The sequence below is a fragment of the Parambassis ranga genome, chromosome 3 (genome assembly GCF_900634625.1).
Source record: "Parambassis ranga chromosome 3, fParRan2.1, whole genome shotgun sequence".
Lineage (NCBI taxonomy): Eukaryota > Metazoa > Chordata > Actinopteri > Ambassidae > Parambassis > Parambassis ranga.
The window spans coordinates 17,292,129-17,318,425 of record NC_041024.1 but is presented as its reverse complement, the minus strand read 5'-3'; the positions used below and the strand labels follow the sequence as shown (position 1 = coordinate 17,318,425).

General features: G+C 41.2%; 1 protein-coding gene across 1 annotated transcript in view; it reads right to left on the bottom strand.

Annotated features, from left to right (window-relative positions):
- Window positions 1–7,572: 7,572 nt before the first annotated feature.
- The window catches only part of tox3 (TOX high mobility group box family member 3), a 36,291-nt gene continuing 17,566 nt past the window's right edge, over window positions 7,573–26,297 (bottom strand). The window contains exons 2-7 of the mRNA XM_028402770.1: window positions 23,898–23,960; window positions 17,533–17,784; window positions 10,908–11,171; window positions 10,571–10,801; window positions 10,335–10,415; window positions 7,573–10,175 (exon numbers count right to left, since the gene is read on the bottom strand). Of these exons, the coding sequence (XP_028258571.1) occupies window positions 9,324–10,175; window positions 10,335–10,415; window positions 10,571–10,801; window positions 10,908–11,171; window positions 17,533–17,784; window positions 23,898–23,960 (1,743 nt within the window). The 3' untranslated portion in view covers window positions 7,573–9,323. The remainder of the gene's footprint in view (window positions 10,176–10,334; window positions 10,416–10,570; window positions 10,802–10,907; window positions 11,172–17,532; window positions 17,785–23,897; window positions 23,961–26,297) is intronic.

The window sequence follows — 26,297 nt, the reverse complement described above, 5'->3', positions numbered from 1 at the left end:
TTGATCGATGATGCTGCTGCAGATTATGAACACAAAATTAGCACATTAGGAGTTGTATGATAAATAGACCAACCAACATCCCAAATCAAGTCAAAGAACAGGCCGAATACAGCTTAAGCTGATTTCAGTGGGTAGAATGTGCTATTGTGGAAGCTCTTAGTCAGCTTGCTGAGGTTATCCAACCATCCAAGCATGGAGTCTAAAGGTGATGACAGAACTGCACATATTTCTCAAAGAACCAGTCACATCAGCATTAACATCTACAAAACAATCAATTCAAAACGTGTCATGGTGAACAGTGGGTTTCCTGGAAGAGATGTAAAACAAATTCTAGTTGTAAAATCTTGTTCAGCTGTGGTGAACTCACCACCGTGTGCTGATGACCATTAGCAAACTGTCTTGACAGTGCTGACCTTTCAGGGAATGAAGTGCTAGAGAATCCAAAATGGAGGATGCCGCAAGAAAAGCAATAAATACAGCGATAAAAATAACTTTATAATATTGCTATTATTTATTATGTATTTATTTTTTATTGTAATGACCAGTGTTGATATAGATCTGTTTAGTCCTTGGTTGCATGAAAGAGTGAATGTAAAGTTCTGCAGCTTGGGCTGAAGATGGTGGAGAAGCTTGTTGTAGATGAAAAAAGTTCGTCATCCAAACCATAATCTTTTAGCAGGTCATATCAGCCGTCATGTGTTGTGGTTGGTGCCGTCCAAGAAAGGAACACAGTGCTGCTACTGTATTAATAAATATAATCCACTCGGCAAAAAGGAAAAGGGAATCCAAGAAAGCCATAATAGAATATTGTATTTTGCTTCTTGTAGTAGTGTGGAGCCTGGAGTGATGAAGAGATGTTTGTCTGACATGATAAGATTAGAAGATACTTCATTCGGCTGTATTGTCGGTGATATTGCTGCAGTAACTTACCTGAGACACAGTGTCTCAAAAGCAAAGACCGAAAAGAGAAGAAGGAAGAGCTTATTTAGGGTGTGACACACACGCACACACACACACACACACACACACAGACACTGCAGATATAGTAGGAAGACTCTGGGAAGACTAGCTGAGCCATTTGTGACCTTTTCTATTTGAACATTATTATATTACTATAGCTATTAATTATATCAATCACACATGTTCCATACTGTATATCACATGTGATTCATAAACAGTTTGGTACCTTTCTTGCATTCCCCTTAAGGTTCACAGACAGGCTGAATTCTAACATGTTACATAGCAGATGTCAGGAGAGAATAACTGTAATCTGGTGTAATCTGGGTTCAGTAGATAAACTTTTATGTGGAAGCCACGTAAACAGCACTGGGCTAACATGCAAACTCCTTGTTTTTCAGCAGTGACAGAAAATCCTCATCACTCTCCACCATTGTAAAATGATATACAGTATATATTATGTATCACTGTGACAGTTTGTACAGATTTTCAAGACATCCCAGAGAATGAGTCATAATTATTGATTATTGTGTTGATGCCCTGATATTTCTTTTATCATCACTATAATGTTAAATAAGATAATGAGCTTCACCATCAGATATGGTACGGTTTTCATGGTTGCCAGATGATATATATCCTCTATGATGCAGCGGTGTGTTTCCTGTGCTCTGTCTGTTTCGTTGTTGATTTGCACGTTCTTCCCTCTCTATCCACCTTCTCTGGTAGTAAAAGTGTCATTTGCTTGCTTAGATAGTAATAACCTCAACAACATTAACACAGCTGAAATAGTCTGCTTTGCTTTTGTGTTTTTCACGTAGCTTCACAATGAGAGAAAAAAAACAACATATCTGACCCGCTCGTATTAACCTATCCTGATGTTCTTTTAATATTTCAGCAGCATATTAAAATTATTACCTGCAGTGTGAGCCTGAAGTGTAACTTTCTCTGTTAGTGTGTGTGTATCAAAACACTGGTACACATAATGAATATTGGGAAGCACAGCCTTTTAGGACTGAAAGGACTATAGGTGATAATGTGTTGAGGGTAAGTGCGGACCCCTGGCACCTAGCGAGACCCCGGCTCTGCTCCTTCCCTCCCCTTTAGCTGGCCCCTTCTCTCTCTGCAGGCACTGAACAAAGAGAGGACCCAAACAATGGATCACTCTGAGAGCTGAATGGCTTTGCGGGTCAAGCACTAAACCCCCCTTCCCTCTTTGACAGAAACACAACCCACACTTGTTCTGCTGAAGAGAGGCTGACCCTCCCGGCAAAGAAATAATGAACGCTGCCTGGGCATTAAACTGATAAAACTACTGGGACTGGAATCAGTTTGGCAGACAAATCACCTCTAATGGCGTGAGGCTGGAGCCTGTCTTCTGTCCTGTCTCTCCCCTCTTCATTACAAGTCTACTGTACACTGTCCAGGCATCCACACAGCCATGTTAAGCTGCTCAGCAGAGTTCATAGCTCAGGACGTGACCTTAAAGAACAGCTGTCCGCTCTTTCTCCAGGCATCGCTCATTTTTATTTCATTAAAGTTTTCATTCAAGGTTGCTTGAAGTAGTGCTAGGAGCAAACAGGGAAGCCATTGCTGCAGCCCGCTGCACATGTGTCGGGGAGTTATTTGTTAGGCAAATCAACTCATCAACTGCCACAGGAGTTTCTGTTTATAAATAAAGGCTCCACCTATGACATCTCTCCCAGCACCGGGGTCCATTTGCATGTTTCATAGTCAAATTGTTTAAAAATACATTTGCAAATCATCTCCAGAATTTATTGTACTCCTTCTTCCTGGAGTGTCACAGCATCTGGCAGGCTGTAAATCACATCACAGAATTATGAAGAATTTATTCCTATGCCTTCCTGGATGTTCAGTTGTTTTACTGGCACAAAAACACACTCAAACATCTGGTCCTCTGAGGTTAAAGAATGACTTTAATGCTATGAATTATGTGAAAATGCAATTAGATCCAGGTCTGTTCATAGTCAGCAGAAGGTACGATAAGATAAAACATAATTATCCCCATGGGGACCAAGGCTAAGATCATCACCATTTACTGGAGCCTCCCTTCTCTTCATCTTCTTCTTCCTCCACTTTAACTTTGTTCCCCCTCACTCTGCAGTTGTGCATCAGGTGCATTTCAGCTCCTGTCAGATTTGTATATGGCTGCCGTGACACTTCTATGCGGCTCAATAGGTGGTTTTACAGCTCTCGGTCTGCATGGGCAGCTGAGGTCTGGAGGCATGCAAGCTGTTCGGTCTTTCACCTCCGCTCGCTGCCCCTCCCCCAGGTCAGCAGCCATACATTAGATCAAATTAGGCCTCACAGGGTCAAGGAACCGGTGCCAATCACACCACAATGTGATGCAGGAGCAAACAGAAAGCCTCACTTATGCAAAATATGTTTATGTGCACAACAAAAATATGAGATTTTTTGACTAAAGCAGCACCAGTTGTGATGCAAAGTTATTATAATAAACATGTATTATAATAACCCAGAGTTCATTTGTTATTGAATGATAATAATGATAATAATAATATATAATATATAATAAAATACTATTTGAGTACCTTTACTGACAAAGTTGTTACATGAAAGTACATTTTCAAGTAAAGATATTGATCATTAATCCATCTATCAAAAGATTTTAGAACATTTGATTTCACACATGTTTCCGTTTTGAGAACAGTTAATAAATGTAGCAGCAGATTACTCAATAATAATAGTGATCGTTCAATGCCAGCAGCTGTATGCCGTGTGTAATGAGTAGTAACAGTATGTGCTTCCTGTGTGTATCTCTGCTGCACTGTGAGGAGACTCTGTGGCTCATTTGCCTCTGCTCCTGCACCCTGAGAGCTGACTGTGTAAAAGAATCATCCTCAGCTTGAATCTATTACCACCTGATCCTGTACTGTTGCAAGTCTGCCAGGCCTGCAGACAGAATGCCTCACGTTTAACCCTTTCCACATCTCTCTGTTGGATGGCATCCCGGTTTCCCTGACTATTACCAAGAGTAAATGTTTTTCTTCACCCTCTCCAATGAGTAATTTTTGGTGTCGAACTTGTCTCTAACCTTTTCCTACCCCCTTTTGTTTGGCTTTTGTTTGGCAACAGCTGTTATCATGGATTTTTTTTTTTTTTTTTTTGGTCAGCTGTGATTGCTCCGGGCAAAACAGGAGCAGATGGTGTTTTGCTATGCATGAATGGAGCGTTAGAGGAGTTGGACTGAATAGGCCAAGTTTTGAATGGTGTCTACACAGCACCTGCCTCTTGTAGCAGCAGGGACATCCTAGTGGCATGATCTGTCTTGGCTTTGCTGCCATCGTAAGGGATGAAAGAAAGAAACAGAGGGGGAACCTTGTTGGGTACCGTCCATATTTATTGATTTTCCTGCAAAGTCGTGGCATAATGTGGTGTACAGTCAGTTTGAGTTAATTGGATGTGACACAGCGTGCACGTGTAATCTATCACTCTAGTCTCCTGGTACATTTTATCAGTTTTGTTGCCATAGAAACATGTTGGCTCTGTAATAGCCTATATTAACAGGCTAAGTAAGTTGCAATAAAAGGCAATTTCAGAGTTGGGATCCTCTGCTGAACACAAAGCCTATAAAATACTGATGAAATAAATGGGGAGGTGGCAGTGGGGGTGTGTGTGAGTGAACTGGATTTTACATTCTTAAACCAAACAAATGTCCAAATAAAAAGAAAACTGCTATCGTTTCCATGCAATGCCGGGACATCTGTCAACCTCTGGGGCATGATGATCTGTCACAATAAAAAGAGCTTTCTCAAATCACTGACAGCTTGCTGAGTTTTTTTTTTCTTTGACTGTATAAGTCAATGGAGAATAAATGTTCCAGATGCAGCTTGGTCTGCAAAATACTGACAATGCACAATAACACACTGAGCTAACAATAATAATGTGAAACAAAGCAGCTCCTCACTCATATGTTCACTGGTGTTGTTGTTATACTGACAGCTGTTTCTCTTTGGGCTTTAGATGTTTATTCCATGACCTTTATCATGTTGACAGTAGGATAGTAGTAGGTGTTTATCTGCTCTTAGTCATTGACTTAATATATACTCAAAAATATTTACACAGCTCTGGTATTAAAAAATATTTAAAAATGTGATTTTGATGTATGCAATGTATGTTTTAACATTGGATAACAGGAGATCATGCTTCATTCTTTTATTAAATATGATTTTACACTGCTAATTAAGTAGCACTAATTACCCAAGTAGGCAAAGCAGTGTGTTTCTGCTGTATATTAAGCAGAATGTATGAGAACTGCAGGCTGACAGAGGTCACAACACAGGCAGATCAGACTTACCTTAACAGAATTCAACAAAAGAGGGGGATAAGCCTAATGGCTGAATCACTCCGTCTCCAAGGCAACATCACTGTGCAGAAATCCAACGGTGGAAAATGTGCGTGTGCATGCATGTTGTGTGTGCAAACATGTGGTTGTGAAAAAGATGCTGAGGGGAAAAAAGAGGGTGTGATTATTTATGTTTCACTGCAAAAGGCGTTTCTATTTATTTCATTCTGTTTATTATATTAACATGAAAATAAGGTTTGTCTAATTTTATTTCATAAGGTGCAGCCAAAGCAACAATAAATAAGGGAATTAATGCCTCTGACATTGTTGGAAAGGTTGTACAAGGGCATCAAAATATTTGTACTACCCCCGCTAAATATGCTATTAACTGCTCTGAGGCCTTGTCTGCAGCTCTCCTTTAGTACGCCATGTCAAAAGTTCTCTAAACAAACGTTGCCATTGGTTAGAGATGTCAACAGAACAACCAGCTAACAGAGCAGACAGCAGCCTCCAAGCCCCACCCCCACCCCAAAAAACAAAGTTTACTATTCATCTCAGGGGTCAATAGTTCTCTTCGTGAAACTCATCAACACAAGGTCAAGAATTCCTCAAATGTAGCCGTTTTGCTGGAGGTCTAGTAAACAAGGCTTGGCAATGGACTGTCTTTGCACTTTCCTGGATAAAGAACTATTAGATAAGACAGGCTTGTTTTGTTTAGTTTTTGTTCAGTTTAGGTTGCCTGATCAGAGCTGCAGCCAGACTGTGAGAGTGGCTGCGGCGTGGGTCTGATGGTCAGATGGTCAGTGTCAGCAGGGCTTTTGTTATGCTCACATTGTATCTGTGCGCTGGACGGGAAAACAACAAAAGAGCCAAATAAATCATTAAAATACAGAATCCCTTAGCTTCCACATCTGACTCCTTAGTCATCCTCGGCACAGTGCCGAGCAACTGACCTCAGCAGGGGAAGAGGGGGACAATTAGGTCACCTCATGATTGCATTACTCAAATGACATATTAATGTCACAGTGCCCTTCATGCGTTTCATCAGCATTAGTTAATGATGAGGACAGGAAGAAAGAGGAGCAATAAGGTATTGATTGCTTCATGCTTTTATGATCATATCGTATTACATTGTGGAAAAAAATATTTATCTTTTAGATAGTCGGCTGCACAGACGGTAACATTTATTTATTCACCTATTCACATTAAACCAGGCTCCATTCTAGGAGGAGCAGTGTATTATTTTTGTAAATTATGTGTGTGTATAACAGTGTTTTGAAAATATCTGTAACCTTTTTATTGCACAGTCCCATAACTCCAACCCTGGCTGTGAGATATTTGTACACACAGTGACCGCAGTACTGAGGGGTTATGGAATAACAAGGAGCTCCATGCATTATTAATGGGCTCTGCTGTGAATCTGTTCAGAATAATAACAGCGATTTCCCAGAGCCTCATTACTGTGTGTTTTTAAAGCATGTGTTTGGTATCCATGGACACCCGCTCTCACATTCTCCTCTTCTACCCCTGTATTGAGATTCAGGTCATGCGCGGCACTTGCTGTTTTTAATTTTCATTTCATCATAAGCACTTTAAGACTGTTGCCAGTGCTTATTTGCAGTTTTCCCGCAGACCTCTTCACTCGGTCTTCTGACAGGACAGATGCTGCAATTAATCATGGCAGAGAAATGGGCATCGTTTCCACGGTGAGCTGAAGAGCCAATCACCGCTGCAGCAGCAGCAGCGAAGGCAGGGCCTCAGCTCCAAATTACAAATGCTGTCCTAAAACCTAACTAATTGAAAACAAACCAAAATTTTAAAATTCAATATCAAGCTGTTATCACAGAGGCACAGGAGCAAATTCTCAATCCTAATTTGTAGCTAACATTAACCTGTGTGTAAAATGTCTCAGCTGCCGTTGGACAGAGAGGGGGGGAAAAAAAGAGCCCTTCACTGGGCCAGTGGATTCACAGCCTATTGTGAAGATATGATAATTATTGTTTGCCTGCCTTCCCTCCCCCGTTCGGCATATTATTCAAGGGAGCTCAGCAAACCCCTGGGGATGTCTTGGAAATGAAGCGATTTTGAAAGGGAGTAAGAAAGAGGCAGAATCCAATGCACTGGTGTGTGAGAAGGGGACTGTTATTGAGACAAGTACCAGTTACATGCTGACCTTGTCCAGTATCAACACTGTTTTTACACACAGTTACAATGGACTTCCATTCAAATCACCGAGAAACAGCACACACTGTAATAATGCCAACACGGATGCTCATATATCCCTGCAAAGCATTTTTTTCCTCTGATAGAATTACTCCATAAAAAACATACAAATTTGCTTTTTAATATCTGAACTAAGGGCTATGAATATTTATCAGTGTCTAACAAGGTAAAGAATCACCTCTCTTTTGAAAGAAACCAATTCCTTCAAATAACTATTTGTGATTGATAGTTTAATTTTGAACAGAGACACAAAGAAATATATAATACTTCATACAAAATTATGGCTACTATCATATTAGTGATGGAATGTCTCTGGGTTCATCTTCATGGCTGAGCAAAAGAACTCTCAACATTAAATTACTTTTTCCCTCCGTGAGCTGAAAACAACTTGATATGCATTTATTCTACAGACAGTTTTCAAATGCAGTTGGTTTGTAAGCAAAATACAAACAAAATGAATCGCTGCTATTGTAACTCATAAAAAAGTATAAAAGAGCAGAAATGCACTATGTGATATAGCAATCCACAGGTCGTTTAACAATGTTTTAATTAAAGCCTCACATATTAAAACTTTACAACAGGTGATATGAAAAATGTACAACATTTTCTGTTTTTGTTTTTTTTTCTTTTTCCTCAGGGACTTCTGTACAGCTGGCAAAAAATACCTCCGATGCCTTTTTAGTTGGCTTTGGCAGTGCAACAAACTGGCTCTGCTAGTTTTCTTTTTTCTTTTTTTTCTTTTTTAAACAATGACAGTATCAAGGAGCAGAGTAAAAATACATCGATCCCCAAACCATCTGCCTTGATCCGGAAATTTGTATTTACCATAAAATATCCCATTTATTACACAAAATAAAAACATAATTTAATTGTTAAACATCTGACGTAAAAACAAATAGATTAAAGAAGAATTGTTTTTTTTTGTTTCTTTTTTGGATGAGGGAGGGTGTTGCCAGTTACACGCAAATCATCAGGAGGGCAGATTACTGGATAAAGGAGGTCTCTCTCTTCTCTCTTCTTCTCCCTCTACACTCCACGAAACATGTACAGCAGATTACAGCTACAGTTTGATGATGTGATGACATAAATGATTTATGGCAGTTTCTGTCTCAGTCAGTTCTTCCACAGATCTGCATCCCAAGACCTTTTTTTATTTTCAGTTCCCCTTCGTTCTTCAAAGACAGTCTGCGTTTGTGACGTAGTTTGAATGTGTTCAAATATCAGTGGGCCTCCACCCAGTGATGATTTGAACAGTTACATCTGTGGGGATGATGGGAGAAATAGAAAGGTTGGATTAAATAGTCTCTATATACTGGCCAGTGTGGGAACAAAGACCGATGTGTGGGTTACTGGTTTCCAGCAAGGATCCTGTGAGTCATTCAGTCCAGATGAGAGCTGATAAAAATCCCTTTTGTTGAATCGCATTCAAAACGTCCTTCCGCTGTGCTGAACTGACAACTCTGGCCTCATAAATAAAGCTTTATTGTTAAATAAAACGGTGAAAGACACATGTCTTTCAACATATTGTGTGTGTCCAGTCAGTTAAAATTGACAACTGAAAGACTTCACAAACAAACAAACAATCACTGGGTGCTCTCCCTAATAGGCTTCTGTCACAACTCAGCCTATTTTACACTCCAAAAACCCAGCTTACATGTTTACCTCCTGTACACGCATGTGCATATCTGTCTATTACAATGGACAAATTCTTTGTATAACATTCTAAATTTTACACACTTCTTAAGTGCAACTTAGAAAAGCAACATGGAATGATGCTTTTATTCTACTTCTGTCCTTTGAGAGAGGATTTCCATTTGGCTCAGTAAATGCTGACCTGGGACAGGACCTGGGCGTGGGCCTGGATTTGGGAGGGGTGCGGTTGCTGCTGTGGGGTCGGCTGGGGGCTGCCGAGCGATGTAGAGCCTCCCACTGAATGAGGTGTTCCAGGAGAGTGCTGCGGCGGGGAGCACTGGGACTGATGCTGTTGCTGTTGCTGCTGCTGGAGATGTTGAATCTGCTGCTGATGCAGCTGATGCTGCAACTGCATGTGCTGCATCTGCATGTGCTGTTGCTGCATGTGCTGTTGCTGCTGCTGCTGCTGCTGTTGTTGTTGTTGTTGCTGCTGCTGTTGTTGCTGTTGCTGCTGCTGCATGTGGTGTTGCTGCAGCTGCTGCTGGAGGTGGTGCTGGAAATGCTGATGCTGCATCTGCTGCTGGATCTGCTGGTGATGCATCTGCTGCTGCTGCATCTGATGGTGCTGGAGGTGCTGTTGCATCTGCTGCTGCTGCTGCTGCTGTTGGAGCTGCTGCATTGCATGCTGTTGCACCTGTTGCATGGGTGGGCTCATCTGAGACACTGCCGTGGACTGGGCACCCGCTATCATGGCCCCTCCAGCACCCATCTGGTTGAGCATCTGTGGTGGCATCCCAGAGGACATGTTCTGGTGAGAAACTGTAACAGAGGTCACGATCTGACTGCCCCCTAGTCTCATCTGCAGAGGTTTTGGGGCAATGGCCCGTGGCATGGCTTGTTGGAGGGCCTGGGAAGCTGATGGCATGGAGGGGTGCTGGTTGAGGGGTGAAGGCAGCACCAGGCCAGGAGACAGGCTAGTGGAGGCCAGCGTCTGCTGCACTGAGCGAATTGTCTGAGCCTCAGCCGATTCTGCTGCAGCCTGGATAAAAAGCACATAAAAAAACATGTAAAAACATATTTACAATACACAGTGCTGTTAAACTTCACAGTGCATAAAAATACTAACATACAAAGCATTCTGAGTGTTTTACTCCAGTTCACACATTTTTTCAGGTGAAAAGAAGAAACTGTTTCTTACCTTGGAAACCAAGCTAGCACGATATGCAGCAAGGGCTTTTAAATATTCTTTCTTCGCAGCTTCTGTTTTGCTTTTGTAAACCTGAAATGACAAAAGCATGTGTGAATGGATATCTTTTTAATTACAGATATAATCACTAAGGGGAATATAGTGTACATTTAACAGACTGTACAATGTCTTGTATGAATTGAATTGAGTGAACTTAATGATGATCAGTCTATAAATATATTTAGTACCTGCTTCTGTTCCTCTCCAAGACCATCCCACATGGATGCTACAATCTTAGACACTTCTCCAAAGGTGGCATTGGGATTCTGGCCCTTGATCGCAGCCTGGGTGTCTCTGAAGAAAAGAGCATAGGCCGACACCGGCTTCTGAGGCTCATTGGGATCCTTCTTCTTCTTCTTCTTAGGAGTCTTAGGCTTCTTTGTGGGATCTATGGGAGCTGGTCGCTTCTCCCCATTGACCTGAAAAGACATAAAATAAAGACATGGACAACATTTTAACACCACCAGATCAATTTACAATCATATTAATATATAATTAATCTAAATGAATGAACTCCTGACTCACCCTGTTGCCATCCTCCTGGTCATCTTCATTGATGGAGCTGGAGGGAGAGGGTGTGGCAGACTTGCTGGCAGGTGGTGATGGGGAAGTGTGGGTGATGTTGGGTCCTGCCATGTTTAAGCTCAGCTGTGTGTTGAGCTGGGATTGGTTGATAGTGGTCAGCTGATTCCGTGGTATCATGCCATTGGGGCTGTTCATGCTGATGATGGACTTCATCACCATGGCAGGGTTGGGTTGGTACTGACGTGGATGACCAGGTCCAACATTCTATAAAGAAATAAAACAGCCCTTGTTAGGAGAAGACTCCATCCATCTATTCATCTTCTTCAGGGTCACAGGGGGCTGGAACCTATTTCAGCCATCTAGGGGCGAGAGGCGGGGTACACCATGGAGAGGGCACCAGTCTGGAGAAGACTACAATTTTATGTAATTTTAGTTGTGATTTACTTGATTTTTGCTATTTTTCTTCTTACAATGTATGTTTCTATCTTTCCTGGCTGCTGTAACACTGTAAATTTCTCCTTTGGGGGACTAATAAAGGATTATTTTATCTTATCTTATCTTATCATCAGCTTAGAGATTTGTCACAAACCTGTATCCCTTTACCAGAGTAGAAACCAGGCCAGTGGATTCTGTGGATTGTTATGTGACAGATCACATGTCACAATGTCCTGGGTCATAAATGTCTCTATTACAATCCATGATAGATTATCTTGACACTTGAGGAGCTAACTTTATAAGCCAGTAACAGATGACCAGCGCAGTACAGTTGATTCATTTTAAAACTAATGGAAATCTGTATTGTATGGAACAGTGGACTGTGGTACACAACCTTAAATGCCACAATAAAGACTCTCTGGTTCGTATGCATGCACCTACATGTCAGTTTAGTCGGAGGTTGCCACAAGCCTATGTGCTTTATTTAAAGTCATAACTCTGTGAAAGAGGCACCTTTCATTCTTCATTGACTGTCAATAAAAAAGTGAAAAAATTTTTTTTCCATGCAATCAGCTCCATAAATCAACCAGCTGAGGCTGTGAAGCTTTAGAGCTCTGGACAGGTCTCCTCTATTCTGCCATCCAGGGTGTACTGTAATAACATTTTCAAAGTCTCTTTCACTTTTTCCTGCAGAAACAGTCAGCTCTTGAAAGAGTCCTAAATAAGGTGCAGGCTACATGTTTGCATTGATTGTGGTGAGGATGAAATTACGAGTCCTGCCAGCTCTCCAGTGGGAAGACTGATCAGAGAGGCAGTGGAGCTGACATGGAACAGAAAAGGGAACAAAAAAGGGAACGTGCACACAACAGAAAAGGTGATTTGTTCTCCCTGGGTACATCCATCTGGTATTCAGCAGCACAAACTCAATCTCTCCCAACATCAACACATCATAAACCCACGCACCTGGCTTTATTGAAAGAACCTTATGAATGCCCGTCTTCAAAAACAATATTGTAACACCATTTCAGACAGAAACATATTGGATCTACAATCCATTTCTTTCTCATATGCCATGTCTACTGCTTATCATAAATACAATCTAAGAAGTGAGAGCAGATTTATATTTACATGTGTGAGCAGATTTCCAAAAAAGGTGAGGCAAAGTTACGAAAAAGAAATTGTGTTTTTTTCAAATATGGAAATCTCACCAATAAAAGCTGCAACAAACAAGCCGGCGACCAAATGACTGTGATTTACATATCACCGTCCCGCCATGTTCCAAGTGCTACTGTCATCTTTATTACCGAGAACATGATGGCTCGCCGTTTGCTCTTTGCTCGCTGCAAACATCAAAGTTGCACACACTGAGCTCATTAGTCGTGGCCATCTGTATAATAACACTTTTAACCAATCCTTATGGTGCAGTTCAGACTTAGAGCAATGGTCCATTCTATCATTTGTTTGGAATATGGTCTTCCAAATGGCCACAAGTTGAATCTGCTGCATTAAAAAAGTAATGACAGCTGGACTGTTGATTTAATCAGATTCACTAGTGTGAAAAAATGTCTTACATTACTACATATTAGAGAAATAACTACAGGAGTAGCAATCTAATGGTTAACACCTCATGCTACAAAGGAGCAATGACAGTTACATCAGGGAAAGGGCAGCATTAGCACATCTGAATGAGAACTAAACAGCTAATAACAAGCTAGTCACAGAAATCATCTTAATGCCTTGATTGTGAATATGATGAATCTGATGTTTATTTATGTCCCCTCTCATTTGCATTTTGATTGCAGTATTGTCAGCAGTCACAGCAGACATCTAACCAGATATTTAGATAGCCATCGTAAATCTGCAAATACAAGCCTTTATCTTGAGCATACAGTGGCCAGATGTGCCCTCCTAAGTCACATGTGTGTGTATGTGTTTACACGTCAAACACTAACAAACTGAAATGGACTCTCTAATCAATAAAGGGTTTTTTTTATGTAAATTCAGTTTGTTATATTCTCCATTGTGTGTTGCTTTTAATGTGAAAGCTGAAATAGCTGTCAACAACATAATGCTGTCAACAATACGCTGCAAAAAAACAAGAAGAAGAAATGGCTTGTTTTGTACATTGTTGTTGGCCTCAGCCACTCTTAACACAGCAAACACTCCACATAGAGCCACATGAAGCATTCTGAAAACTAGCAGATGAGGAGAAAAAAAACACTATTGACAATGTGTGAAACCCTTTCCACAATAAACGCAGGCCAATAAACACAGCAGCGGGACTTGAAACGCAACATTATGCATTCAGCAAGCGATAAAAATCTCAACACCGATGTCAATGAAAACAGGCTCCAGTCTGTTCTTAAAGATACTGGAAATCAGAATTTGTGGAGAATTTATGAACAGTGGCACCAAGCTGTAACAGGCTGAAAAGAATGTTAACAAGTTCAATTTCCATTCAATCAATGCCAGAGCTCTTGGAAATGTTCCATGGCAGGAGAGGGGTAAAATCATCTATATGGTAATTATAAGGATGAATCCCCCAGTAACTTTCGCCAGCATGAAAGGTCAGTCCTATTAAAGATAGTTTATCAGTGCTCTGCACATATTCCTTTACTCGGCTTCTAAACGGGTACATCATTTTATTTTTTTCCTTCATTTTCAGCAACCTGCTGCAGTCTGTGCTTAAGCCAAATGAGAAAAATGGAATTTTGAATGCCGGTAAAGGCTATAATAGCATGAAGATAAATTGTTTTTCTTTCCTCTGCCCCTGTCTCAGTCAAACACACTTCGCTCTCTTTCTCTCTCTGTGGTGTGCAAACTCACTCTATCTATCTCGCCAACCTCTGACCCCCACTTAAAAACAAATCTCTTCCTACCTCCCACCCAACCCCCCTCGCTCCTAGACTCTGTGGCCAATAGGTTCTCTCCCCCTGGTCTGGTACAGCTGCTGACCCATACCCCTTTTCCACCATCTCTCCTGATGCATTATGGGTATTTAAAACTTGTCCAACATCATATCATTTCAGTATGAGAGCTGCCTGCGAAAAGTAAATTACAGAATCAATCATGCAGAAGGTCAAGCTGAGACTTCATTACAAGTATTGCATGCCTGCATGAATATCTTTCATTTCTGACTGACCCAATATGTCACAATAGCTGTCTGTCCAGAGAGAAAAGGGAGAGAAAAAAAGAAACAGAGCAAGAAAAAAAAGCCACTCTCTTAAATTGATGTACAACTCATGTCAGTGCTTCTTGGCTTGGAAGGGAGATAAGAGGGAAGTATAGAAAAACATGCTTTCTGCAACAGTGCTCACATTTTCCATTTGATTCAGGATATAGTGGTTTTTGACCAGTCAGAACTGAGGGTATTATATTTACCAGTAATCTACACAGTATCAAGGCATATCAAATCATTGAACAACAAACTACAAATGGCTTTTTTCAGCCTCACTGTTATCTTGCTTGATGCATGTGGACTGAACACGATTACTATTAGCATATCTCCACTGCTGTAAAGCTAATGGCATGTAAAAGAGCTAGCTGGCAAAGAAAATATAGAATGTGTCACCACATAGTGTTAAATGTAATAAAGCGGCAGGGCTCATATCTGCTAAATATTGATTTTAAACATCTAACACAACCAGTTGACTACTGTAGGTTTCGAATCCAATCACTGAGAACAGAGAGCCCATTTCAGTACATGCTTACATGTGTCAAGAAAAACCGAAAATGTGGTGAAGGCACCAGGTGTTTTTTGAAATGGAACCCAGAGACCCTTGCTGTGCAGCAGGGAGAAAAATCGAGAAGAAATTGTGAATAAAGCAATACTGGCAGCTCTAACTCCAGTACTATTTGGCACTATTGAGACTCAATCACAAATCAGGAGGACACATGCTGGGAGACAAAAATGAGAGTCAGAAGCTTGTTAGGAGAGCAGATTAAATAAATAATGACTTCAGATTCAGGGCTTGCCAGGCACATTGCAGCTGAGAAAATGTATTTCTCTTTGTAGAAGACCAGCATCTGTGGCCAATTTGCAAGACATACGCTGAACATTAAGGAGAGAGGAATTAGCAGAACACTTGGCAATGCAATGACATGGAAGAAGCTTTTGAAAATAGCCCAGGTATATTCGCTGGTTGGGTTTTCTCATTAAGTTCTGATAAGAGACAGGCTTTCACACTCACTAAGTATTCTCCACCAGTGAGCTTGCACACAGAAAGAAAAGCAAGACAAGTGTTTGGGAAATATGAGCATGGTGGCTTGATGAAAAATGTAATTGCAATAGTGCACGGTTTATTTGTTTGCCCCTGCAGCCATAACAAATAACACAGAATGTAATCATGTATATAAGGTTGTCATTCCTTTATCAGTGTGCTGACAAAATGACAAAACACCCCTCTTAGGGCCTTCGTAAATCATTGTCTGTGTGTATAGAATGCACCGCAAACAGCGCTGGTAGTTATCTCATTTAAAAGTTGCGTTCCCTTTTCAAAGCAAAGATAAAACCCTAGATGAATAGAATTTCTATAGGCATTGTCACAAGACTTTTGGGGATCAATCCCATTTACAGGAAAAATGAAGGGCCACCACAAGCTTTCCTGCCGCTACAATGTGTGATGACTGATAACGAGTGAGTAGTGTGCCGATGACAATGCCACGAGGCAAGGAGCAGAAACCCACATTCTCCCCTCAGTTTTTAATAGAGTCTCTGCACAATCAGAGACATGAGCCATGCAAATGGTGTTAAAGAGGAATAATGTTTGAGAATCAAATCTAATCCTCCAGCAAGTCGTGAGAACAGTCAGGAATGTAATTGTGTCAAGGTTCCGTTTCTTCCAGATGCAGAAAGCTTAACTGACCATGAAATGAAAATTCTTTAGGCAAAAAGCCTTCTGGGGCTCACTTACTGTATGCGGCAGAGATATTTTAAAAGCTGCAATTATTTTACATGCCAGAAGCATGGGAGCAGGAAAAAGAGCTGTAAAATTTTATAGCCCCTTCCCATATGGAATGTAAATAAATATCTGTAATATCACCGTGATTCAACAAATGTGTTAGAGGGAGGGTTTGGACAAGTCTAAAACACATTTATTCACACAGTTATAATGATAATGGCACCTCTTCTCAATGCAATGTGATTTGTGACTCACAAAGCAAATTCAGCATCAGTATCATCATGGCTCCACTCATGTCTTTGTCCTTTCATTTCTTCACTCCTAAATGAATCTTCCATTTTTGTAATAGGTCTGTAAGACAAGTAGTCAGGCAGTGACATTTCCATTTTTCCTCCTCAGTGCTTCTATGATTGTGGCATTTGAAAATGCCTTTCCCGCCTGAGACAACAATCTCACAATCTATAGCGCATAACACAAAGAAAGTGATTATTTCAACCTACAGTTTCACGTTTGACCAAATGAAGATGTTACAAATATGCTCATTAACAATTACTTGAGCCTCTTTCACACTGGACAAACACACTAACACCCCCTACCAGCTGGGTTTTATTTTAAGACCGTTTTCAGCTCTGATTGGGAGTCATGTAAAGATGGTGGATCATCTTATTTTCTCCCCTTCAACTGTCTTTTCAGCAGATTATCAGCAATTAAAAATGTGCAATATTGGCATCATTTTGAGTGTAACATGGGAACAGCAGTGTAAGACGCTTAACTTCAAACATGCCCTGTTTTAGTTTTGAAGACCCTGAGTGACATCGGGCTGAAGCATGGATCAGCGTTTACAGCAGAAAAAGAAGGCTTCTGGAGGTAACATGAATTAAATATGAGCATGTGAAACTGTGGCACTTTTGGGTCCCATTTTCACTGTCCTTCTGGGGATGAATGCGCTTTGTACTCTAACACCTGTGATCTATTCACATCTGTTCACCTTACAGATGGAGGATCATCATGCACTGACTTTTTTTTCTTTCTTTTTTTTTGAAAAATCCTCACAGTAAGTAACATAATATCATGACATTTAGTCAATGTGATCATATACCTCCTGTGTTGTAAACAAGACCAGATGCTGTGCCAGATGTGCTGACAACAGGAGGTGTACAAAAACTGTGAAGGTGACATTATGGTTCAGTAAAAGGGCTCATTGAAATCAGTGGTCTCCAACAGTAAACGCTTCAAAATCTCACTCTTGATTTACATGTGATATACAGCATATACATAAGGGCACTTACCACAGGCTGCCCATTGTTGACTGATATCCCTTCCTGGTCCATTATGTTGCGTGAGATGGTAATGGAGGGTAGGTCCAGGCTTTGTGGGGGGAACTGAGGGATTAAAGGACCCCTGTGTGGAGCTGGGGGCTCTGGCATCGCTGGGAAGGGTGAGTCCACTTCTGACAGACCTAGACCAGACTCGGTCTCAGGTGGAGGTGTGATGGGAGGAATCTCAAACTCCTCGTCGCCCAAGCTGGGTGTATGAAAAGTCTGTGAGAAAAAAGGAATAAAGAGCAAATACGTGAGCAACACAAACCTTCAGGAAGCATTTGCTGCGGTGGACCTTATCGGACAGAGACCTTCATGGATTAAATCAGATCACTTTGTTTAAGAGAGGGAGTGTTTTAGATGAGTGGTAATACACTTGTGTGTAATTGCACTAAGATGTAACATTTCCTAAACCTATTAAAGTCCACTTTGAGGAAAAAAGAACCAAGAAGGCGAGTGCAGGGGAAGACGTCAAAAGCGAAAAATATCAAGCAGCAATCATGGAAGAGAGAGAGGATACATGATAAAAGCCCTTAATCTTAGGGACGGAAGATGTTGGGTTGAAGTGCAGTGAAAATACACGTCACAGAGAGATGGGTTTAAAGAACATTTTCAAAGATTATTACGCTTGGCCAGAAGTGTTTCTTTTTGTTCCCCTTGCCTGCACCCTTAAATCTGCTCATCAAACAGTCTAATCCTTCTGCCTTTCGAATTAAAGCTTTTGGTCACACTTAATTTGCTTATGTGCCTTCTTGGAGATGGGTCTGTTCACCTACTTGGGTCTTGTTTTCATCTGCAGAGAGCATTAAGCTACTCTCTGAAAAGCCAAAATATTCATACCCTCACAATGACCACTCTGCAGGTCCACAGAAATTCAGGGCCAAACAGCATGCTGTCTGAGGTGCTGGGCTTGGCTGCTGCTAAGTTACTGAAAATCTCGTCAAAGCATGGCTCTCGTACTAACAGTGACATGGTTTTAACTGTGAACACGTACAGCTGAAATCATGTTGAACTGCCAACCTTGCTGGAAATGTTTAACAGCATGTGGAATGTAACAAAAAGAAGCCAGCTATGCAGTGAGAGGCTGCTTCAGGTGGATTTCAGATACTACCATTTTCTTGGCCCTGGGTCACTTTTACAGTGCGGTTAAGCTGCCTCCGGGATCTTCATCAGCTATTTGAAATATCTCAGACAATCCTGGCATGGAAATAATTGGCCAAAAAAGTAAACAGGCATTTATGCCAGTCTGAATGATGCAGACACACCTTTTCACACACCTGCATTTCTTCCTCTGAGCGATTGTGATTCTTGGACATGATCATGCATTGCTTTTAAAAATCAACTTCAATCAAAAGGACACAGGTTTTTCTCACTCTTTTTTAACTCGCCCTCACCATAATATGACAGCATTATACCATTTACTCAAATGTAACACTTCATGTGCCCAGCGAGGTGTGTAAATAGGAATAAAGCCTAGCGGAGTTGAAGTTAACTAACACACCTAACAAACCTGATGTTAATAGCCTCTGATGTGTCAGGACAGATAACAAACAGTCAACAGCAGTGTTAACGACACAGGAGAGGATGAAATAACAGAAGGAAAGACAATGGAGAGAATGTGCCAACACAGGTCTTGGTTAGGGAGTATTAATGTTCCACTTGCTTGCTTTAGCACACAGACACTTGAAACTAATTCATTGCCTACTCAGGGCAGCTGTCTTGACAAGCGCTGATGAATTCCAGTGGCAGGGGAAGCTAATAGAGTTTTTATTCTTCCCTTTTCTTTCTCTCTTCCTGCTCCCTACCACAGTTTTACTTCTCTATGCTTGTTTCACAGCTAGAGAATCCGTTCTCCTTTCAGAACAAGCTAAGGTCATATTCATCACAGCAGAGGTTTCTGGCTCACAGAGTGCAAAATAAATCATAAGCACCTTCACAAGGAACCATTTACTATCAGTCCTCTGCTGTCACATTATGCTCAAGTCCACTCAAAAAAAGAAAAACTGGAGAAGTTAGATCACAATAATGCCTGTTCAGCAGCATGTGAATCAAAAAACAGTGTGCGTCTATAAGATTAATAAAACAAAACTGTCATGAGTCATGGACAAAAACTTCCAGTAGCACATGGGAAGGATCAGAGATCATCTATCATCACAGTCCTCATTCATCTTTTTCTTCTTCCCCCTGTGGAGCAGGGTCAATCTCCATGCCGGCCTTCAGATCTATGGTCTCATCTCATCTGGATCATATCATGTAGCAATCTGAAGACAATGGCACACTGCTATAATCTCTCCAACAGAAAAAGCATCACCCTATTTTCATCTTGGCTTGTCCACTGCTGTCACATTCATCCAAGTTCAGCAGGCCATGTACGGATGATTTTTAGGAAAAAAACACAAACACAAAAAACTTTTTTTGCTTCTGACTATGGATACTTTTTGCTGATCTAAGTAGGTTTCCAGTAATGTTACACTGTAAAAGAGGTAAACCAGGGCACAACTATATAGGGCACTGGATCCTATATTTTTGGATATAGTGGCCTAAATTACAGAACCAACCAACAGCTTTGAGACAAATGTCAAAGAAAAAGGTTGGCTAAGGTCAGCTCCACCTTTGTAGGAGAACAGCACAAGCATGACTTTGACCTTTAAGTGAAACAGAGACATGTACTTGGAGGAGAGGACTGCTGGTGTTTAGTATCTGCTAAACAGTGAAGATAGAGACAGAAAAAAAATACTGTGTGGGTTGGAAGCAAGATCAGCATCAAGGACTGTGCTTCTGTGCATTGCCTCTCTTTGTTAATGATGATACAAATTAACATCTACATCAGGGACACTCATAATGGAGACATGAGTTTGGGTCTCATATGGGGGTGTGTGTCAGCTGTCTGTTGTAGAAAAGGCCTTCTCTCTGGGGAAGTGATGCCAGATTTTACTGGAACCCACAGAGGGTTACAGTACTGCACACTGTCTGGTGTCATTTCACATAAAGCCAGTCTAATTCTGCACCAGGAGCAGCTTAGGGGGCTCTGGTTGGAGATTAGGAGATGCACAATCCACTTTCTTCGCATCACCAGCCTGATTATCCATTTAAATTGTTCTGAAAGGCTCAGCTGAGCCAAGTGCCAGGCCAGATGCTGGTTTGGGATGTGCCGGCATGTACATGTTTAGGGTGGGCAAGGAGGAATACAACAGAGAGGAATGTAGGGGAGTAATGTGTGTGTTCTACTGGCAGCCACAGTGTTCATAGTGTGGTATGAGAGCAGAGCAGGGCTTGTAACAGATAGACCTAAAGCACCCAGTGTGAGCATCCTGAGCAGGTGTGTAAGGATACAGAGACCTTAATGAAGGTGGTCAATGTTAATAAAGTGTATGCTTTTTGAAAAATGATCCTCAGCAGCTTTACACTATATATACACTATAATTATTTCCTCACACACTGTGAGGTTGCCCACCTCCACTGTGAACTAACATCAGTATGCTAACTTCACATTGTCAGTGGTTGAGTTCAAGTCAAATTTAAATTATATAGCTTATATAGCTTGCTAATTCTGAATTGACTAAATGATTACTGGTTTGTTGTTTTTTCAGCAATCCTTTTTTCTTCATCATTTACCTCTTGCACTTTTCACTTAATTTCACAGCTGTAAACCTTATAGTATAAAAGAGTGAACAGAACGCCACAGTCATACACATCTGGGAACCCCAATACTCCATTTAGCGGATATATTGAGAATTCATTGTATTAATAATTCAAAGGACAAGTAAAAACTTTTTAAATATCTGTGTGGCACTGGATAAAAAGTCTGTTCATCCTCTGGGCACCATAAATACCCCATAAAAACCTAAAGGGTCGGATGGACGACAGTTGGACTTTTTTTCCACAAACTAGTTCCAACTTTTGTGGTACACAGTATAATGTTGGTTTATGAGCAATATATAAACCTTACTAACTCTGTATATGATAATTGACAACAGAAACACAGAAGGTAACTGGGAGATATAACTCAGTGAATGTCCACTTCCAGTGTTTTATCCCTGAGATGCCATCGCGTTCTTTCAATATCAGAACAAAGAGCACGAAAAAGCTTTTCAGGCTGTAGTCCCAGTCCTTCAATAAACGTAGTAATGCAATTCACAGATGCAATAACCAAGAGTTGTTAAAGGCAGCAGCATGCAATTACTGCATATAATAGGCCTCAGAATCAATAGAGGCTGGATTGAGGATCCAGTTTCAAATATCTAGACAGGCAGAGTGCAGCTACTCAAATGACAACATCAACCATGGCACCCCTAATCAGCATCATTTCAAATTTGGATCATTTGTAGTCCATTTCTACATATTTATAGTTCATTACATGACTCTAATTTGATTGGGAGGGTAAAGTGATACATCTGGGTGGAACACAATCTCAGTGTACAGTATCTTTTTTCCTGAGGGATGCAGTCAAGCTTTCCCTGCTAGGATGTATGCTTTACCAGGCACACCAAGGTCATCTTATCTCATCCTCTAAGTGCATAAGGTAAATGATACACCAGCCATCCAAACAGCAATACAGGTCTGCTGTTCAGAAGTAGAAGCATTCTGCCTTTTGAAGGATACTGTTGGCGATTTTACATACACAGCACTTGTGTACAGACAAATAGCAGCTGGGTGTAAACAAGTTTATATTTAGCTTTAGTTTTGTGGTAAAGCAAACCATCTGTTTATATGGTAGCTTTTGAAGAAAGGAAAGATCTCAACATGTGCTTTCTCTTGTTGCCTCTAAAAATAAAGGGAGTGTGTCTTTTTATAAAATACCCCTACGATTTGATTTGAAAACAATAGCTCACCAGTGCAGTGGCATAAATTTAGCCATGCTGTCAAAGTTCGATGCTCATCACAGTGCCCGTCATAAAGGAGACTTTCTTTCCTACTGTACCCACAACACAAGTCAGACACATTAAGTAGATTAATATAGCATTACAGATACTGTGAAACCTCACAACTCAGAGTGGAAGTCACTCTAATCTCACTTTAGCTCAGGTTTCAGCAAACAATACTTCGGACACTCCTACGCTTGAAAAGAAAAATCCATGCCTAAGATTTCACTCTCTTTCTTTCTTTCCTTCTAAGCACAATACCATCTGTGCCCTGACACTGGAAACAGTTGTTCCTTTTGATAAAATGTAAATGAGCTGGGCTGTTTTTATCGAGGAGTTCCCCCCCCTTTTCTTACTGCCACAGTGGGCCCTCACAGCTGGGGGCTGAACGCTCTCCAAGCAGTCTGTGTCGGCGTGGTCCCTGCTGCAGTGGGCTTCAGCAGCCCGTCGATGCAGAGGATGCGCCCACTCAGCGCAAATGTGGGGGAAAATTAGACTTCTTCTATAATACTCTGTGGCTTTGTGAAGCAGCCACTTTATGAACATGAGGTCACAGGCTCCAGACACTTCTGTGTAGCTGCCCGAGCTTGAATGTCACAGTTGCATCCCTGCTGCCCAGCTGACATGAATGAAAACAATAAGGTTAACAATGACATCTATCTCAGTACTTTGGAGCTGTGTAATGATGCTTTGCTGTGGGTTTTGAAGCCAGATCAATCTCTGGATGAGATTGGGACGTTTGAACCACAGAGGATGACGGGTATTTTTGGTGCACTTGTCTCTAATGACAGGGCAGCAGAGTGGGTGGAGGGGGGAATAAAATGGGTAAATTTAGCGCACTGTTAGGATTACTATGGCTCACAGAGGCAGTTATATACCTCCAGAGAAACAACTACTCCCTTCGTTTAATGCAACGGTACAGTGCGCAGTTACTCCAGGAACTCCACAGCCGGAGATTGTTGGTGACATTTCACTTCTTCTAAGTGTCGGGAGATTGAACAGTTCGGAGAGTGACACCACTGTGGAATCTCTTTATGCTTCTTCATTATGTCTTTGAAAAAGAGGAAGAAAACAGATGTTTGCTTCCGCAGCTTTCGAAGATAGCACTTTATCTTTACAGAGTGCAGTTGAGACAGCCGGAACACATTAGCATCAGCTCTCAGATGGTACTAGAGACAATAAAGCATGAATCTAGCTTATGTTTCCATAACTGTAAAGTCATGTGTAGCTTTCAGTACAAAAAGGAACAGTTGGACAATAAACATATGTTGTCTGTGGTTGAGATGGACTATAAAAATTCTCTTGCCAACACTGGTTGTTGCTTATTTTAAATAATGACTAAATAATAGTATTTACATACTGCTCATATGTGATGGAATCATCACTCCAGGATTTACTGCACTGTAATTTGCTGCATGTGTATTTCTGAATCCCTGTGTTTACAGAGACATTTGAATGTGTAAGTGTACTTACATCCCCAGCGAGCAGGGCACCATTCGCCTCAGCCATGTTCATGTAGTTGTTGTTATTCTGGAACTGTGAATAAAGAAAACACGCACACAATCAGCCCACTATAGTGTCCACATAACATCGAATGTTTCTGGAGCTGCTTCCCTTTCAGAACAGACACCTGTCACTCAAACAGATTGTCACACTTGGCTGTGAATGTTTGCACACTGGCTTTAACCCCTTTCTCTACACACGCATTCTGCCACTCTGCCATTATTGTGACATGACGAGAGGCACGTGAGAGGCCCTGGCCAATTCAAACCAGGGTAATGAGAATCTGGTCTGGCTATTCAGCTCTTATGGGATGGCAATTAAGGATATGTTTGCATCACAAAGCCAAGTATCAAGATGCGGTGGCAGGTTATTAACTTCAAATAACCTATGGGAGAAAGTGATACTGAGGGGAAATAAGGAGGTGGAGGCTGTTTTTAAATATGGGTGGAGTACATTTTGGTTAAGCAGGAACTGGCTTCAACAATACATTAGACTAAGATGTTTTTTTTAACATGAATCCATGCTTATGAAAACCACATTTGAGGTTTGACAGCAGATAAAATTGCATTCCACTGTGGCATGCTAATATCTAACCATAAAACAAAGTAAACAAAGGCAGATTTGTGAATGCCACATTGTTAAGTCACATTAATGTTTAAGATAACTGATAAGCTATTAAAAGCGTGTACTTTGGTTAGAAATAACATGTTTTCACAACATGCCCCCTCCCACCCCTCCCAACCCACACATAGCCTGCTGGCAAAATGGCAGCCACTTCCTTTCTTTGGAGACACAACCACACTGACAGGTAGGAACAATGGGACATAGAATGAAGAATTATGGGCTAGCAGCTGGGCCCAGGAGTACAATGCACCTCTGTGTGAGTGAGCAGAGCAAAACCCAGCCTACACAGCTCAAAAGAGAAAGAAATGCAGCATGTTTTTGCGTCTTCATGAGGTACCACTGAGAACACTCTACCTATTTTCAACAAAGCTTTGCAGTAATCTCTTTTGTGTGTTTATTACAAAGTCACTCTCTTAAAACACCATGAGTAAAAAAAAACTCCAATAGACAGGGAGAAAGCAGAGAAATAGAGAAAGGCTTCTTATCAGAGCAGAAGCCAAACAATAGTGGAAACAAATTAAGATCAGAATGAACTGAGAAGTGCATTAATATATTTTCTAGCCCTTTGTGTTTTTTCCTATTCTCTTTTTCTTCTGAGCGGTTAGTATGCGAATGTAATTACCGAAAGAACTGCTGCTAATCAAGTGCGAATGGTATCCATTAATTAGTCTATGCCCTGGAGAGAGAGTGGGGAGTCAGCAGCAATGTTAACAGTGTTACGCACCAATGAGAAAGGGAGCCACAAGCTCTGCTAGCAGTTGCTGAAGCAGGTGGTTTGAGCTGTCTAGGCCTCCGGTGCCATCTTACCTGGAGCTGCCCCACTAAACTATATCTGACTTGAGCACTAAGGGTTTACATGTTTGTTCAAATTGTCAGACAAATGTACAAAAGACACACACAAACACAGACTCCTGGGCCTCCAGTGTGAACCAGCTCTCCATTGTAAGCACTCCTTCACGTCCCAGATGTGTGTAAGTTTGAGGCATGACATGGCTGGGTTACGTCAGCCACTCAGCTAGTAATTAACCTTACGCTGGGCTTATCTTGGAAGTGTTACTCTGTCCCCCTTCTTCTTTTAGATAATAAATTGAAGTTTCAGAGATATCCCTCTCTATTCAAGCACCAGGAACATTGTTCTGATTTGTGGGGGAGATAGGGCTTTATGCAGGACTGTCTCTGTTTCTTCTGTCCCTGTGTCTCCCTGGATGTGAATGGAAGAGCAAGCTGACACTTGTGCCTTCCTTGAGAATTTGGAAAATGTCCACACACAAATGAGCTAAATCTAAAATCTCTAAAAAGCTTGTATTCTCTCCTGCTAGTTGCCACAAAAGAACACACACCAAAAGCTTTCTGTAAGACGAGAAGCTTTTTTTCTCAGATTCCACGCAAACTCCTTACTTGCATTAATAGTCACACATTTTCAACTCAATTACTTGCCATGTTACACATCACTGGGTATTGCAGATGACAACTTCACAAGCATTTGCATGTTTATAAATGAGGAAGTGATGTGTCATTAAAACAAACATCGTACTCCGACAGATATGGCTGTATTACATACTGTAGGAATGGCCATCAACCCGAATCACATTAGCTTCATTAGAGAAAACACGATCATGTCCATGTGCCAATTAGTGGTGTGGATCTCCCTGGGCTCCGTCTCTGTGAGTCATGCTCTGTTGTGTTTCAGGGGCCCTTTAAGAGCAGTTCAAAATATCCTCAGAGAACTCTGACTAACACCCCAGG